The following is a 15,054-nucleotide window of genomic DNA, read 5'->3' on the forward strand; positions in this document are numbered from 1 at the left end:
AACATCTATTCAGTGACATTTAATTACTCAAATGCAAACCTTGGTGCATTAAATCTGCTTTGACTTCAATTATTAAAATTGGCTAATTAAAGCAAGTGTTTTCAAAGAACAACTCAGCCAAATATTGTTTTTATATGGCTGAACCAATAAGTCAAATTAAATTATTCAAAATAATTTGCAAGCTGGACAAAAATCTTTTAATATGACAAATGAGCAAAAATTATTTTTTAAAATTATCATATTTCATAGAGCAGGTAAAAAAAATTAGATAATTTTTTGGGGTTTTAAAAAAAACAAACTATAATGGTTTTTTTTTTTGGCCCTCGAGTTCCTTTTACTGGACAGTTTTGGCCCCTGTACCGAAAAGTTTGGACACCCCTGGATTAGGATAATTATACTATGTCAGCTTCTTTTTTACCAAGATTGTAAATTCCCTCACAAGAGGCCTGCAGTGTCAATGGAAAGAAATCTTGTGGTTTCATTTTATCTGCTGTCCAGAAAGCAGGAAACTTTTTTTTTTTTTTGTTTTTAAACGTGTGTTGTAACATGGCTGCTTGCGGAGGGAGTCGACACTGATCCTGTGTTTCTGTGGTTGCGTGTACCCAGTGCTGGACACAGCAGGCCAGGAGGAGTTCAGTGCAATGAGGGAGCAGTACATGAGGACAGGAGACGGTTTCCTCATCGTCTTCTCCGTCACGGACAAGGCCAGCTTCGAACACGTCGACAGATTCCACCAACTCATACTACGGGTCAAAGACAGGTGAGCCGGGGTTGGTCTTCGTAACACTAGTGTCCGAGAATACCCCAACCTGATAGAAAAGAGTCTTCTTCACGTCAGAAACTGTTTGGGTTTATCGTTCAAGTTAAGGATGATCTATTATATGGTGCTGAGTTTTCATTGTCATTAAAAATGTGGTGGAAAAGACAGCTTGCAGTCATAATAACATCAACCAGGGGCCCCCAAAGAATGTGTGCACAGCAGTGTTAAATATATCTAAGATAAGAGGAACTAGCTCTTGAGTGAAGTAGAAGTTGACATTGTGGTGAAACAGAGTATTTGTTTACTGCTCAATTAAACATTTGTGCTTTTTTTTAAATTTACAATATTATTTCCATTCTTTAAAAAACTTGTTTGTAGGGCATTGAGACCCTAATGAGAAACCTATATACTTGCCATGGATTAGCTGACACTTTATCTTGCATGTGGTGCTGTCAGCGCCTCCTTTAGGTTTTTTTTTTTTTTTTTTAGCTTTGTTGAGTCAGCAGGCACGATTCATTGGGCAAAAAGGCAAAGAATGTGGGATATCGGGACGATTTTTGGACAAAACAGGTTAAAGATGCTTCCCTAAAACTGCTTCCTGTCTGAGATGTTGAAGCCGAAGAACGAGCTCTGATATCTGCGGAGGGGAACAGAAATAGAAACGAGCACCGATCACCCTGCCGGCTGTCTGCAGTGGACGTTGCTCAGACTGTAAACTGTTTGTTGTCTTTTCTTCAGAAGATTGAAGTGTTGCAGAAAGCCGACACCTCTCAGAGACTGTACTCAGCAAATAAGACGCGTTATCTAACTACCAGTTAATCATTTGGCAGCAGCAGGACAATAAGTCTGTTTGCTTCCTATATGCTGGGGTTCTCAGATTAAAATTACATTTATTTTCTTTCAAAATCAATGACATTTGTTTGTTTTATTCCCTTTCCCATCAGGGAAGCCTTCCCCATGGTGCTGGTAGCTAACAAAGTGGATTTAGTTCACCTAAGGAAGGTGACAGCGGACCAGGGCCAAGAGATGGCTGCCAAACATAATGTGAGTCCTAAAGTTCCCCTTTTTTTTTTAAATTGGACACATGTAGCTTTAATTTCTCTTTGCATGCAAACTCTTTTATTGGGTTAGTCTGTGCTTCAAACAATAAATAAAGACTATTGACCAAAAAAAACCTATTAATCGTGTTTATCTGCAAAGCTGGCTCTATAGTACAATGTCAGGGATGATGTGAGGCTGTCGGACCATCAGCAGCCCGTTGGACAGTTTTACTCACCCTGCAGAGATGGAGAAAAAATTATTTAAACTATCTAAGAAGAGCATAATTGCAATAATAAACATGTGATTATTCACTGGTGATTAAAACCTCCTAATAATTGCAGATAGAGGAAATCTGTCAGGCTAGACGACGGCTCGGCTGGCGAATGACCCTGAAGTTGACCTGATTTTAAGCATCATTTAAGTTCAAAATCAAAATTAGTTCCAGTGGTAAAATCAGATTCAGTCCAGGTTTTTTAAATACAGTACCAATTCATAACTAAAATCATTGCACATATGTTTTGTGAGACAAACATATGTGGTTTATCTAAAGAAATAAATAAATGGCACAATCCAGTCAATTAGACAGATTCAGTATAAATTCAGTCCAAGTTTACACAGTTTATGCAAATGGAGCCTTCTGTTGAGTTCTGCCGTGCCTCTCTCTCCTGTAAATTCTGTCACCGTTTGATTTACGTCTGGTTATTTCTGTATTTCCTCAGATAACTTATATTGAAACCAGTGCCAAGGATCCTCCGATGAACGTGGACAAAGCCTTTCATGAACTGGTCCGAGTTATAAGGTAACTTCGGCTTCACTTCAGTGCTTCACAAACTCGAACGCTCCTTTGATTTTAGGACGATTGCATCCAAACCAGAGAGGGAAAATTTAGCTACATTTATTTTTTTACTCAGTTTATCAACGTGTATCTGAGTTCTCTAAAGGCTGGCGACATGGAGAGGGAAGTAAGGATGGTGGTAAGATGGCAATGAAATAATTCTTTGTCACTGCGTACAGCTTCAGAGGAATTTGACGTAAGGAAGTGTTTCCATTGTGTCTCTTTAGTCTGTTAGGGCTGATCAGGCGAGATAAGTTTGGTCAGATGTTTTGAAGCTTATCCTCTGGGGGCAAATGTTGGTAGTTCTGGTGTCCTGCATGCTTTGGAGCAGGGGTGTCCAAACTTTTTAGCATATGGGCCGAAATTGTCAAGTCAAAGGAACTTGAGGAAATTGATGTTGCTCTAAAAAAATCATTTTAAATAAACAAATCAGTCAGGTTTACTGTAGGAAAGGAATATGTAAATCATTGTTGAGCCACCGGTACAAAAGGGTTTTTGTCATATTAAAAGATAGTCATTCAGTTTGCAAAATATTTTCCAATAATTTAATTTGGCTCTTTTATAATAATAAACTGAACTCTTTTGGGTCTAGCAAAATAAAAACAGGATTTGGGTCAGTTGTTTTTTGAAAACACTTGCTGTATTTAACCAATTTTAAGAAGTGAATTCAAAGCACATTTTAATGCACCAAAGTCTGCATTTGAGTAATCAAATGTCATGGGTCCTATTTATTATGAACATAAAGAGAATGTGAAAAGTGTGGTTATTAAAAGATGAATACTTTCTGTTGTACTTATAGTTACACATTTTCAAAGTAAGATTATTACTTTTCTGTAATGTTTTTTTGCCCTAATTAAAAAAAAATCTGCATCAGCCAGCTGTGCATTAAATCATTTTTTTTTAGGTTTTTACTGCACTAGTGGCTCATTTTTTGTATAGTGAGCTGACAGGAAAGGGGGTATGAGAGAGGGAGAGAGACATGTGGCAAAGGACCGCAGGTCAGAGTCAAACCTGGGTCGGCTGCATCGAGGACTAAGGCCTACGTGCATGGGTCGTGCGCACTAACCACTGCACCACCGAAGCACGCCCCATTAACTCTTTCTTGAAATGCAGTTGGGGAGGGGGGGAAATAAAATCAGTACAGGGGCCACAAAAGGCCCCCGGGCTGCACTTTGGACATGCCTCTGCTCCAACACACCTGGGGTAAACCACTGAGCTATATTATACACTGGAGTGCTATTAGCCCGCTGTTAGAATGAGTAGCTTTGAAGCCACCAGCCGCCATATTGGTACTCCCTATTTTCCCCCAGTAACGAGGGAATATGTGCGGTACAGCATCGAATAACGAGGATTTTCTCATGTTCGGGGGGGGGGGGGGGGGGGGGGGGGGGGGGGGAGGCTTAAAACTTTTAAAATGTCAAATGCCATATACTTTTATGTTATGTTCTAAAACTATTAAGTACTGAGAAAGTCATGTGCAAAATCCAATATTTTGGATTTTCAGCACATAAAACTGCTTGTTGTTGCAACCAAATCCTATGGGATTCTGTGAGAGTAGGGAGTAGCAAGATGGCGGCCAGTGACTTCAGTTTTTCGGCAAAATCAGCACTCCAGTGTATAATATAGCTCAGTTGGGTAAACACCTGGTTTATTTTCTCTGCCTGTCTTCAGGTTCTGCAGGAGCCTGGTTACGAGAAGTGGCCATACCTGCTTTAGTGTGTCAGTGCTGAGGGTAGCTAATGTGTAGAAGGCTCTGGACAGGAAGGTTGATGATGGAAGGGTAGATGGATGAATCATTACTGCCCTCATGTGGTAACAGACTGATATTGCAGTCTTAGAAAGGGGTGAGACAATCATGGGATAAGAGTATTTTCAGCATGTGTTAACATGGTAAAATATTTTCGTGAGAGAGAGAGATTTTCAGGATGGTCTATAGACTGCTGTACAATTTCATGACTTGGAAATGAACCCATTAGCTACTAAAGACTATAAGTAAGCATAAGTTGGCCAGTGCAATTAACCTGTTTTACAAAAAAAATGTAATTATGGTTACACATAATGACAATAAAGCATCATTAGTAGCTCTTGCCTCTCTAACTTGACCTGAAGGTTCTCTATGGGTTGAATATCTGTGGGTTGCACGCGCTAACCGCCAAGGAGTGGGACCTGAAGCACTTAGGCTGTTATTAGGATATGGAGTAAGAAAGTTATGGCTGCTATTCACAGGAGAGTGAGGGCTTTTACCCACAGACATATATACGTAGACGCGTCATAGGGCGCAGGTTCGCACGTCAACGTCACCACCATATTGTATGTGGCAGAAAAAGTTGAGTTCTGTTATTGTGAACGTGGATCAGAGAAGATGCCTCATTCCTGTGCTGCAATAAATACACACACACTCACACACATACATATACATATATATATATATATATATACATATATATATATATAGACATATACAGATATATATATATATATATAGATATATTATATATATATATATAGAGATATATATATATATATACAGACACCACACACACACATAGATATATATATATATACATACACACACCACACATATAGATATATATAGATATATATATATAGATATATAGAGAGAGAGATATATATATATATAGACACCACACACACACATATATCTATATATAGATATAGACAGATATATAGACAGATAGAGGATTAGATAATATAATATCATAATTACTCATATATATATAAAAGAGAGAGAACCTATATATCTCTCTCCATATAGATATACTATCAGTCATAAGTATTATTATATATATCGATATATATATATTTTATAGATCTTATATATATAGATATATATTATACCCACACCACCCACATATATATATATATATATATATATATATAGAGATATACGTATATATTGTATATTGTGTGTGTATGTGTTATGAATATAAGCATCAATTTGTTAAATCTTAAAATTGTGGTCTTCATTATTTCATAAAAACCGTGTCACATGTGAACCTTTAGGAACAGACTTTTTAGGTGAGTATTAAAGAGGTAAAATTAATAATATGAGGAAAAAAAGTCTTAGGTCAATAACGTAAAAATAAACAAACAAACACAAAAGTGATAATGTTATGATAAAAACATCATATTATGAGAATTAAGGGGAAACATTTCCAGAATAATCACAGTTTGCAGAATTATTTCACTCCTGGAGTAATAGGGCCAGGTTAGATTATTTTAAATATTTTTATTCTTCAGGAGAATAAATTCAGGAGAATGAAGCTAAAGGGATACGAAAATAAACTTGTAATATTACAAAAAAAATACTACGAATACAAAGTATATTTAGAGATTAAAGTCCCTCTGATACTGTTTAAGTGACTGAGTAACTGCAGATTTGCCACATTTAAGATGGCGGACGCTCTGACGCATCGCAGCATAGGCAGAACCCGCCCAATGACGCGTCTACTCTTATATTATGTCTATGCTTTTACCCTAAAGACTCTGGGGACATATAAGAAATGCATTTTAGCATTTTTTTTGCAGATGGTTGCGCCATCTTTTCCAACACGATCTGTGTCTTTGGCCGGGACTGTTTGTTTTCTTCTCCTTGCACTTGAGAATTGTTCCCACGTTCAGCCTGTCACGTCTGCCCTATTAAAAAAAATATTTACTCAGAACCGCAGTGTTAAAGTCTGTTCATCTAAAATAATTAGCAGAGGTTCTGCAGACTTTGAGAATCTTTGGTTTTAATGAGCTTCTCCTAATAAATATTCCTCAGGAAAACAAAACTCGTCATGATCACATTGTTCAGTTTCCTCTGGAAAGTCAGACATTTATGTTTTTAGAGGTTTTCATCAAACAAATACACAGTCTTATTCTAAGAAAACTTTATACGATGAGTCTTAGTTTGATACTATACTGCGCACTGTTGCATTGTATTCATTGTATTGTATTTGTTTTCTCATTATAATCTCACTTAAAATCTATTGTCTTTGTTCATTTATCTCCTTGATAGGTAAACAGAGTTATCTTGTGTAGAAGTATATGTTAATTTAATGTATTTTCAGGATTTAAATTCCTCCTCTTAACTGTTTTTCAAAACATTAATATTGAGAAGTTATTTTGTACAATAAAGAGAAACACGCAGACAAATCCATTATTATTATTTATTTCCACGTGGGGAGGCATCACACAGTATTTGTGCTCAGGGCCCCCAAAATGCCTATCACCGCCTCTGGTCTGAAGTGAAGGACAGTTCTGAGTTATCATTCAACTCTGCTCTAGTTCAGCTCCTCTCTGAGTATTTGGAGGCAGCTAAACATTACAGTCGTGATCATTTTCCTCCACTTTTCCTCTCACATGTGAACCGTCTACATCCATTTGAATGTACGGCAACCATTGTACGGCAAGGCAATGGGCTACGTGTTTTTTTAAATCAACAAATAGGCTACAAGCTGTAAGCTGTGGAGAGGTTGGAGGGGACGGCGAGATGCAGGTTGTAATCACTCTAGAAAAAAGTCCCGGTACGCTGTGGGGTAAAATCTTGAAGTATCGGTACTGCGTATTGGCGCATACCTTCTCTTCTTCTAACGCACTGGAGAGAAGTGACTTCCTTGGTTCCCCACTTGACACCAGGCCAGCGCATGAAGGTTTCCACCTCACTGCTTTCTGTAATTCCTGAGCAAGCTCTGCACCGGTGGCAACCCAGTCCCTTAGATGAATCCCCTTACAAAGACATTCCTGGCACTTGGTTGGTTGTTGGTTTTGGATACAATCTTCCGTGCAGCAAGCTGTTCGTCACTTTGTTTGATGCAAAGTGATGAGAACGGCGTTTTTTTTATCTTTGAGGTAACCATTGCTGACTAAAGAATGCCTTCATGAACTCCTCCCTTTAACACAGCCATTGTGCTGCTCTGATTGCTATCTGCTGCTCTGTGCTGATGGACTCTTTTACCTGAGCTGTCTAAAAGAGAACCAGGCGAGGTGGTGATAAGGCTGGAGCATGTAACCCATGTTTGGAGGCCTCAGCGCGCCTGATCAAAGGTTCAATAAAGGCCCCTAGAACCACTAATAAAAATAAAAAAAACATCTGTGGCAGGGTTGACATGAGTTGTTTGCCATTGTTTTCAATCAAATTTGCTTTCCATACGTTTGCTTTTGGAAAAGACCTTTTCTCTCAGTCAGGAAATATTTGGCCACGCTCGTAGTCAGAGGGTTTCGGTCCAATAACTGCAGGCTTTCAGTACTGAAGGGAGATGCTGCAGGAATGGTGGAGCTCATGGAGAACAGCTGGATGAATCAACATCGCCATCTTGAGGCAAGAGTGTAGTATTGTAGTGCCATAACGTACAGACACAATCCAGAGCAGTGCTGTCTGTCTTTTCTTCTATAAGTTAGTCTGAGGCTAATCTCCCATTTCTGTTGATCTTACAGGTAAAACCCCTTAGATATTAAACACCTCAATATCTACTTTTACAAAAGCAATAATCCAATTGTTGTCATTCTGTGCTGGGAGGGAATGACAGGCTACAGGCCAAAAGTTTGGAAGCAAGACTGTAAAAAATAAAAAAAAGGAGAGAAACTAATGAACATGTTAATGTTTTTCTCGGTATAACTATTTCTGACGGGGCAGTTGACATTAAAATGTCGCTCCCTACATTGGCAGCAACCTCAGAAATTCACACATACAGTATTTTTCAGACCATAAACATAAGGTACACTAAATATTCTTCCCAAGTGTATAATATCACTCCTCCTCTCCACGTCCACAGCTCTCTATCCATCTCTGTCAGGAGGACAGAGTAGTTGGACTACACTGCCCTGTTTCTAACATAAGGACAAAATAAATGTAACTTTTATATTTAATTAACTTTCTAGGTTTTTTGTTGCTAGCGCGTAATTCCAGGCGTGGGCTGCCTTAAGGCTTCCACATATTCAGACGTACTGTGAGCTTGATGGACTCCACTCTGACTCTCTGTGGACGTTTTACCCATCATAGTCGAGCGTACTGTTGCCTACATTTGTTGTGGCAAATTTCTACAATTCCCAAACTTTCTGCCAGTGGGACAAAGCGGCCAAACGGATGGGAAAATGTGTGATTAGCTATCGGAACACCTAGAGCCGTTTCTTTACCAGTGGGTTCCCACCTGTCAGTGAGAACAGAGAGGGAATGTGATGCTGTGTCCTGGAGACCGCAGTGTGTAAAGCTCGGTGTTACATATAAAACAGTTTGATGTAAAGACTTCTTCCCTCTGAGAAGTCATAAAAATTGTACATGAATGCACTTCTAGATTAGACATTACAGTCAGGCAGTCTTGTAGACAGCTTAGGGGTCCTATCAGGTAGTGACCACTGACATAGACATCATATACGTAGACGCCCCATTGTATGCTGCCGGCTGCTGGGCTGACGTGCCTACAGGGTGGCCATCTTGGATCAGACCACAGATCAGACATCTGCTGTCAAAATGAGTAGGAGGCAGCTCAGATTTAATTTAAAATCATATGTACACAATGCTGGTGAGCTTTCAGACAGATTACACATTTATTTAGAACAAAAACAATTGGTTTTGTAAAACAGGCCTCTCACATATTTTTTTTTTTTTAAATATTGATCCCTTAATGTGAGAATTGCTAAAATGTTCCCTTTTTCTTGCCACCCGCAGACAACAGGTCCCAGAGCGAAACCAGAAGAAGAAAAAGAAGATGAAGTGGCGAGCAGAACGCTCCACCGGCTCCCACAGGTTCCACTGCGCCATATTGTGACCGCCTTTCTCCTCGGGCGCCATTCATCGCATAAACCCACACGAACGGACACACAAAAAAAACAACAAAACACACCTTTGGATGTCAGGGAACTCCACAGCAGTGTTTTAACTACTGGAGCACAAAAAGCCAGAAGGGTGGGGTGGGGGGGATAGACGTGTCACCGAACAGCTCGGTGGATCCAGAGAGACGACGGCTGAGCTGACGGGTGCAGCGCAGCGACCGCTTTACCCTCTTCTAGCTTTCAAAGGTTCTTTCCCAGCCTCGCTCCTCTTTTTGTAACGAACACTGAAACAGGGCAACAGCCGACTGCTTCGCTGCGGAGAGCAATTACCTACGGCACAAGATTTCAAACCTTTTGTGGGAAGGGGAAATATGGAGATACGACTTTTTTTTTTTCTTAAACCTTTTACAGAGAGCAAAGGATTAAGGGAATCACTGGCACAAAGTGGCGCCTCTACCTATTTTAATTAAATATTATCTCAGTACAACAGCTTGGAGGGGGGGGGGGGTGAAGACCCATGTGAGGGTGAGCGTCCCAAGCGATGGTCTGACTGGATGTGGAAGTGCAGATGGGTTTATTTTTTTGCCTGCGTTGCGGTTGATTTGGTGTGGCGAGGGCACAACGTGCACCACGAGGGAAACGTTAAGAAGAAATGTGTTGTACAGACTCTGGCCGTGTCAAGCTGTGGAGTACTTTACAGTTATGATTAAAAAAAATATATAAAAAAAAAAAAATTATGTATCAAGAGCCATGTTTACAGATACTTTTAAAGGATTTTATTTCCGCTTCGTTATTCCCGTTTTAAAAAGAAACGTGGGCTTGGTTCCCTCTCATGTGCTTGTACGTGGCGTGACCTTTGATCAATACTGTATGAGCGATACAAATTGTTTCCTCTCATTCTTTTTTTTTTTTAATCTTATTTCAAGTAATTATGTAATTATATGTGGCAATGTTGATAAATTCACTGCTGTGTCACAGAAAGTCGATGAATTTTGCTTGTAAAATAGAACAGCTGAGGGATAAATGAGCAGACAGTGGGCTGAGGGGGAGGGAGGGGGGGGGGAGCTGATTTGCACTGGCCACAAACCAAAATAATGTGATGTCACTTTATCTCAATCCAGGGGCTTTTCCGGCCCCCCCGCCCCCCCCCATTGACTTCAGGACCAGGATAGACGAAGATCGGCCCTCAGCGAAGGCAGAGGATGAATCCTGTAGCTTAAGGGATCGGTCAGTGTTAGGAAACCCGCCTGGAGGTTTGCGCGGCGTCGCGCTCTTTCGGGCACAAAGCCATGTCGTCCCACGGTAGCCGCAGACCCGACCGGCGCCACGGGGGAGCTGGAACGTGCAGATTAATCTATGAAAATGGCTCGTACTGTTATTAGACTAAAGCGTTGGTGGGCGGCTTTCTCTTCAGGATGTGCACCAACTCTTGAAGGAATAAGTTTTTTGCACTTTGAAAACAATCTCTGACTCTTTCCTATTGGCATGTTGTTAGTTTTTTTGTTTTGTTTTTTTAAACCTGTAAGTGAGCTGAAAGGCACGGTTAAAAAAAAAAAAGTGTATATCTGAATGTGAAATGATAAAGCATTCAAACAGCTGATTGGATTTGTAGCCTCGTGTGCCTGTGTATGCCTGTTGCCTTGGCCATGATTGTAAAACAGATCAACTAATTTGAGATGTAATCATTAAAATTGTATCAAAACTTGCATTATTACCCAGTTTTAAATTAAGGTGCTTAATTTTTGATGTTGTACTGGATGACCGACGCCTGGAAGGGGAAACTCCGCATTTCTCAGCAGCTACTGCTAAAAAGGGACATTTTTCCAGACAAGGACTCAAAATAATCAACAAGAAGATAAACTTACAGACTTCTGAGCAAACAGACTGGATGGAAGGGGAGCAAAATTATACTGAATGTGTTAAATGAAGTTATTGCATCATGTGTGTTTGATACCATTTTTGTATTATTGATATGATTATTGGAAAGTGTTTTTAAGCAACTGAATAATTTATTTCTGTCTGTTACCTCACTGTGTCCCAGACCTGGACAAAAAAAAAGTCTATTTTTATTTTTTTTCCTTTTGCCTTTTGAGTATGTGTACTGTATATTGTGGACCAAGATGGAAATAAAAAAAAAGGACAGATTCTGGTCCTGGGATGAAAATCTCTGCTTTACTGGAGTCTACGTGGAATATTTCACGAAAAAATAAATAAATACAAATGCAAGTGTAGCATTTATGATGCTGAAATCATGTTACAATGAGGCAATAAATATTTACAGTAAGCCCTATTTACCAGAAGACTTAAAGATTCGACTCAGGGAGGATCAGGGTTGTATTTAACACACCGAAGATTGTGCAGAAAGTGATTTATACCATCGTTAAGACAAACGTTTTACAATATATACAGACAAACTTTGTCAAACAGAGATCCTGCACATGCAGTATTAGTCCAACTTGTAGAACAAATAACCAGTCCAAAAATCCAAAGAACTGAGCCAGTCTTTGGAAAATTTAAATGTTGACTAGAGTCCTTTGGATGTTGGGACAGGCCACAATGCCTCCTACCACATAGATGGAGATCTAGCAGTTTAACATCCAGGTTCCTTGGGCCAAATGCCCAGTGGGTAGCTCGCCATCAAATGGGGACCTGGCCTGTATAAAAAGGTCCAACACTGAGTTAATTTCCTCTTAATATGCAATATTAAGTCATTATTTATATCAAACACTTCCTTTTATAAGTAAATGGAATTAATAAGAAAAAATATACATGTACATGATTCAAATAGAGTACTCTTTTGCATCAATATCCGATTCTAAAACACTAAATAGTGCACCATCAGACAATATACAAACATCTTTCATCAAATACTGATCAATATCACCTCAATGGTACCAGGTCAACAACCAAAGAGTATTAGCCTTAGTATAGCATGCTAATGTTAGCATTAGCATGCTCCAAACAATAAAACAAACACTCACCAGTTCATTTCTTTCAATTTCTAAGCCCAACAAAAACACATTTATTGTACATTTGAGGTGTCTAGGAACTGCAAGGCATATCAGTAAGCATAGCATAGTCAGAACATGACAAATAACTGATTTAAACAGATTTAAAGCCCACCTGCAGCAACCAGCCCAGAACTTCCATGTCCACCTCATGCTCTAAGACCAAACAATGGTGCCCTACTTTACTAAATTTAGACCACAAGAAATGTTTGTTACCCCCAAAATCTTTTTTTTTTTATTTCTAATAAGTTCACAAAAAGAGAAACTGTTAATCTGAAAATGGAAAATGACCCAAAATGCTGTATTACCTGTAGGTGGCGCTGTATTGCACCCATGGAAATCTTTGAATAATGACATTTAATTCTTAAATGAAAAGTGTTTGACACCAAGCATTTTTCTCTTATTAGTGGCCATAAACCTACAGCAACTTTAACCCAAAACAGACAAGGGCACAGCCTTTCATTAAACTTGGCTAAATGGAGCAAGATTTTTAGTTTTTCTGGAAGAAGGTTTTAATTTTCATTGGTGGTAATTTAAGATTTTCAAGACCGACAAAACAGAAAAAAAATAAATACAAAAAGTTAGGACATTTTGCACCTTTATTTATGGCAAATTAAATTATATACAAAAAATAGACTATTTTGTTTGCTGTAATTCATATTTTGCATGTTGAATTTGTTGCCTATCAGGTAAAAAAATCCCAATAAAATAATTTTGTGTTTTAACTTTTTAAAAATATGGCAGTTGAGTACTTTCAAAAAGTTTGGTCACCACTGCCATAAAGGTTGTGTGGTCGGGCGGTAACGTCATCATTGTCAAAACCTGGCGCTTTTCTTCTGTAAAATTTCCGAAACAGTGTTTCAGTGTGGACACATGCCGAAAACACTTCTCATGTGAGCAGCTGCTAGCTGTAGTGATGCGTTCACACCTATGTGGCTGCAGATGAACAGCTGTTATGTGGATAAGCACATTTTTGATCAATTTTAACTCATTACATCTGAAAAGTCTGGTCTATATTTGCTTTTCAGCTCCCCTGAATCAACACTGAATAGAAACCACCTTCTGCTGCAATTAGATCTGCCAGTCCTTGGATTGTTTTCACCAGCTTTGCACATCTAGACAATACAATTTTGCCTATTCTTCTTTGCAAAATAGCTAAATCTCATTTAGATTGGATTGAAAGGAACGTTAATTTTTGGTTTTGCCACATATTCTCGTCTAAATTTATGTCTAACATGTGAAACTTTTGCCAAGAGGGTCAAAATTATCAAGTTGAAGACTTTTTTTTCATAAAAATTGCAAAAACAATTAAATTTTGAGATGATGTTTTTTATCAACAGCAGACTAAACCAAATATTTAAGTATAAGTAGAAATAAAGGGTTGGGTAAATCATTTTAGATCTGAGTCATGCCTTATTATCGGCAGCAGGAGCTGCATGTGGGTCATTCTCTAGGTTAAGAACAGGTTCATGAGATTTAATTACATATCCCTCTATGTTCGAGGTCCTGTTTCCTGTGAAATGAAAATGAAAGCAAATAAATTGTTGGCAAAGGACAAGTTCTTTGCGTTGTACCTAATATCTTCCATTTTAATTAAAAACCTCTAATATACTGTATATCTGCTGTGCTGACATTTGTACCATTCTGAGGTGGCGAGGCCCCATTCAAAATCAGAATCACAATCAAGTTTATTGCCAAGTAGGTTTGCACTTACAAGGAATTTGACTTGGTGTTGATGGTGCAGACATAAAAATGAAATAAAAATAAAATAAAATAAAATGGATATACATACAGAAGCTATATACACTCAGTAAACAGTGCGTTAATGTAACACAGAAGCTTGCAAGACCTGAACAGGGGAGAGAGGCAGACCTCCCAATGGATCAGCAGCTTCCTGTCTGACCGCCAACAGCAGGTGAGCCTGGGGAGCATCCAACTCCTCCTGGTGACAGGTTATTCAGACTATACCTTCAGTTCGGCGCTACGGAGCGCTGATGGCTAAGATGAGCCAACACAGAGCCAGTTTCTACCCCCAGTGACTCTGATGAACACTTGACAGTCAGGGTAGCCAGCTACTCTGGCGAGGGGGGTAAAACCCCTGTACATAGTGCTGCTGTTCTTACCTTTGCCCCCTGAAAATGCCTTTTCTGTTACAGTTTCCTGTTTCTGTTACTACTCGGCCTGTTTCTTTACACGGTGCGAGCATCGAAATCCAAAGTGAAATTCCTTGTTTGTACCCCAAAACTTGGCAAAAGAAAGCTGATTCTGAGTCATACGATGAATTTGTTTGTTGATTGTAGAAAAAATCTGTTGTTTGCTTTTGGTTTCCTACAACACTGTGTCAAACTAAGGAGCTAAACCAGGTTCTAGCAGACGTTTGGCTTTTATATATCTAACCTCTGGGTTCAAGTGGTGTTTTAAATAAAATAAACCAAAGTACACTGACTCCTCTATCTTCTGTGGCCTGGCGGAGAAGGGTAAACATGTCTTCGGGACAGGCTTTGCTGGATATCCTGGGATCGCACTCGTGCTCCTCAGCCACGGCGATCTCGACCACGTGTGTCTTTTGAGAGACAGCTCGCTTGTTCAGCAGAAGCTCCCCTCGTTAATCTTCTGAGCCGTCAGGGTCTGTTGAG

At 39.2% G+C, this 15,054-nt stretch overlaps 1 protein-coding gene across 1 annotated transcript in view; it reads left to right on the top strand.

Moving 5' to 3' along the window:
• The window catches only part of si:ch73-116o1.2 (ras-related protein M-Ras), a 31,415-nt gene extending 19,841 nt beyond the window's left edge, over window positions 1-11,574 (top strand). The window contains exons 3-6 of the mRNA XM_012876177.3: window positions 607-760; window positions 1,705-1,804; window positions 2,521-2,600; window positions 9,307-11,574. Of these exons, the coding sequence (XP_012731631.1) occupies window positions 607-760; window positions 1,705-1,804; window positions 2,521-2,600; window positions 9,307-9,406 (434 nt within the window). The 3' untranslated portion in view covers window positions 9,407-11,574. The remainder of the gene's footprint in view (window positions 1-606; window positions 761-1,704; window positions 1,805-2,520; window positions 2,601-9,306) is intronic.
• Window positions 11,575-15,054: the final 3,480 nt, after the last annotated feature.

The sequence above is a fragment of the Fundulus heteroclitus genome, chromosome 7 (assembly GCF_011125445.2).
Source record: "Fundulus heteroclitus isolate FHET01 chromosome 7, MU-UCD_Fhet_4.1, whole genome shotgun sequence".
In the NCBI taxonomy this organism is placed as follows: domain Eukaryota; kingdom Metazoa; phylum Chordata; class Actinopteri; order Cyprinodontiformes; family Fundulidae; genus Fundulus; species Fundulus heteroclitus.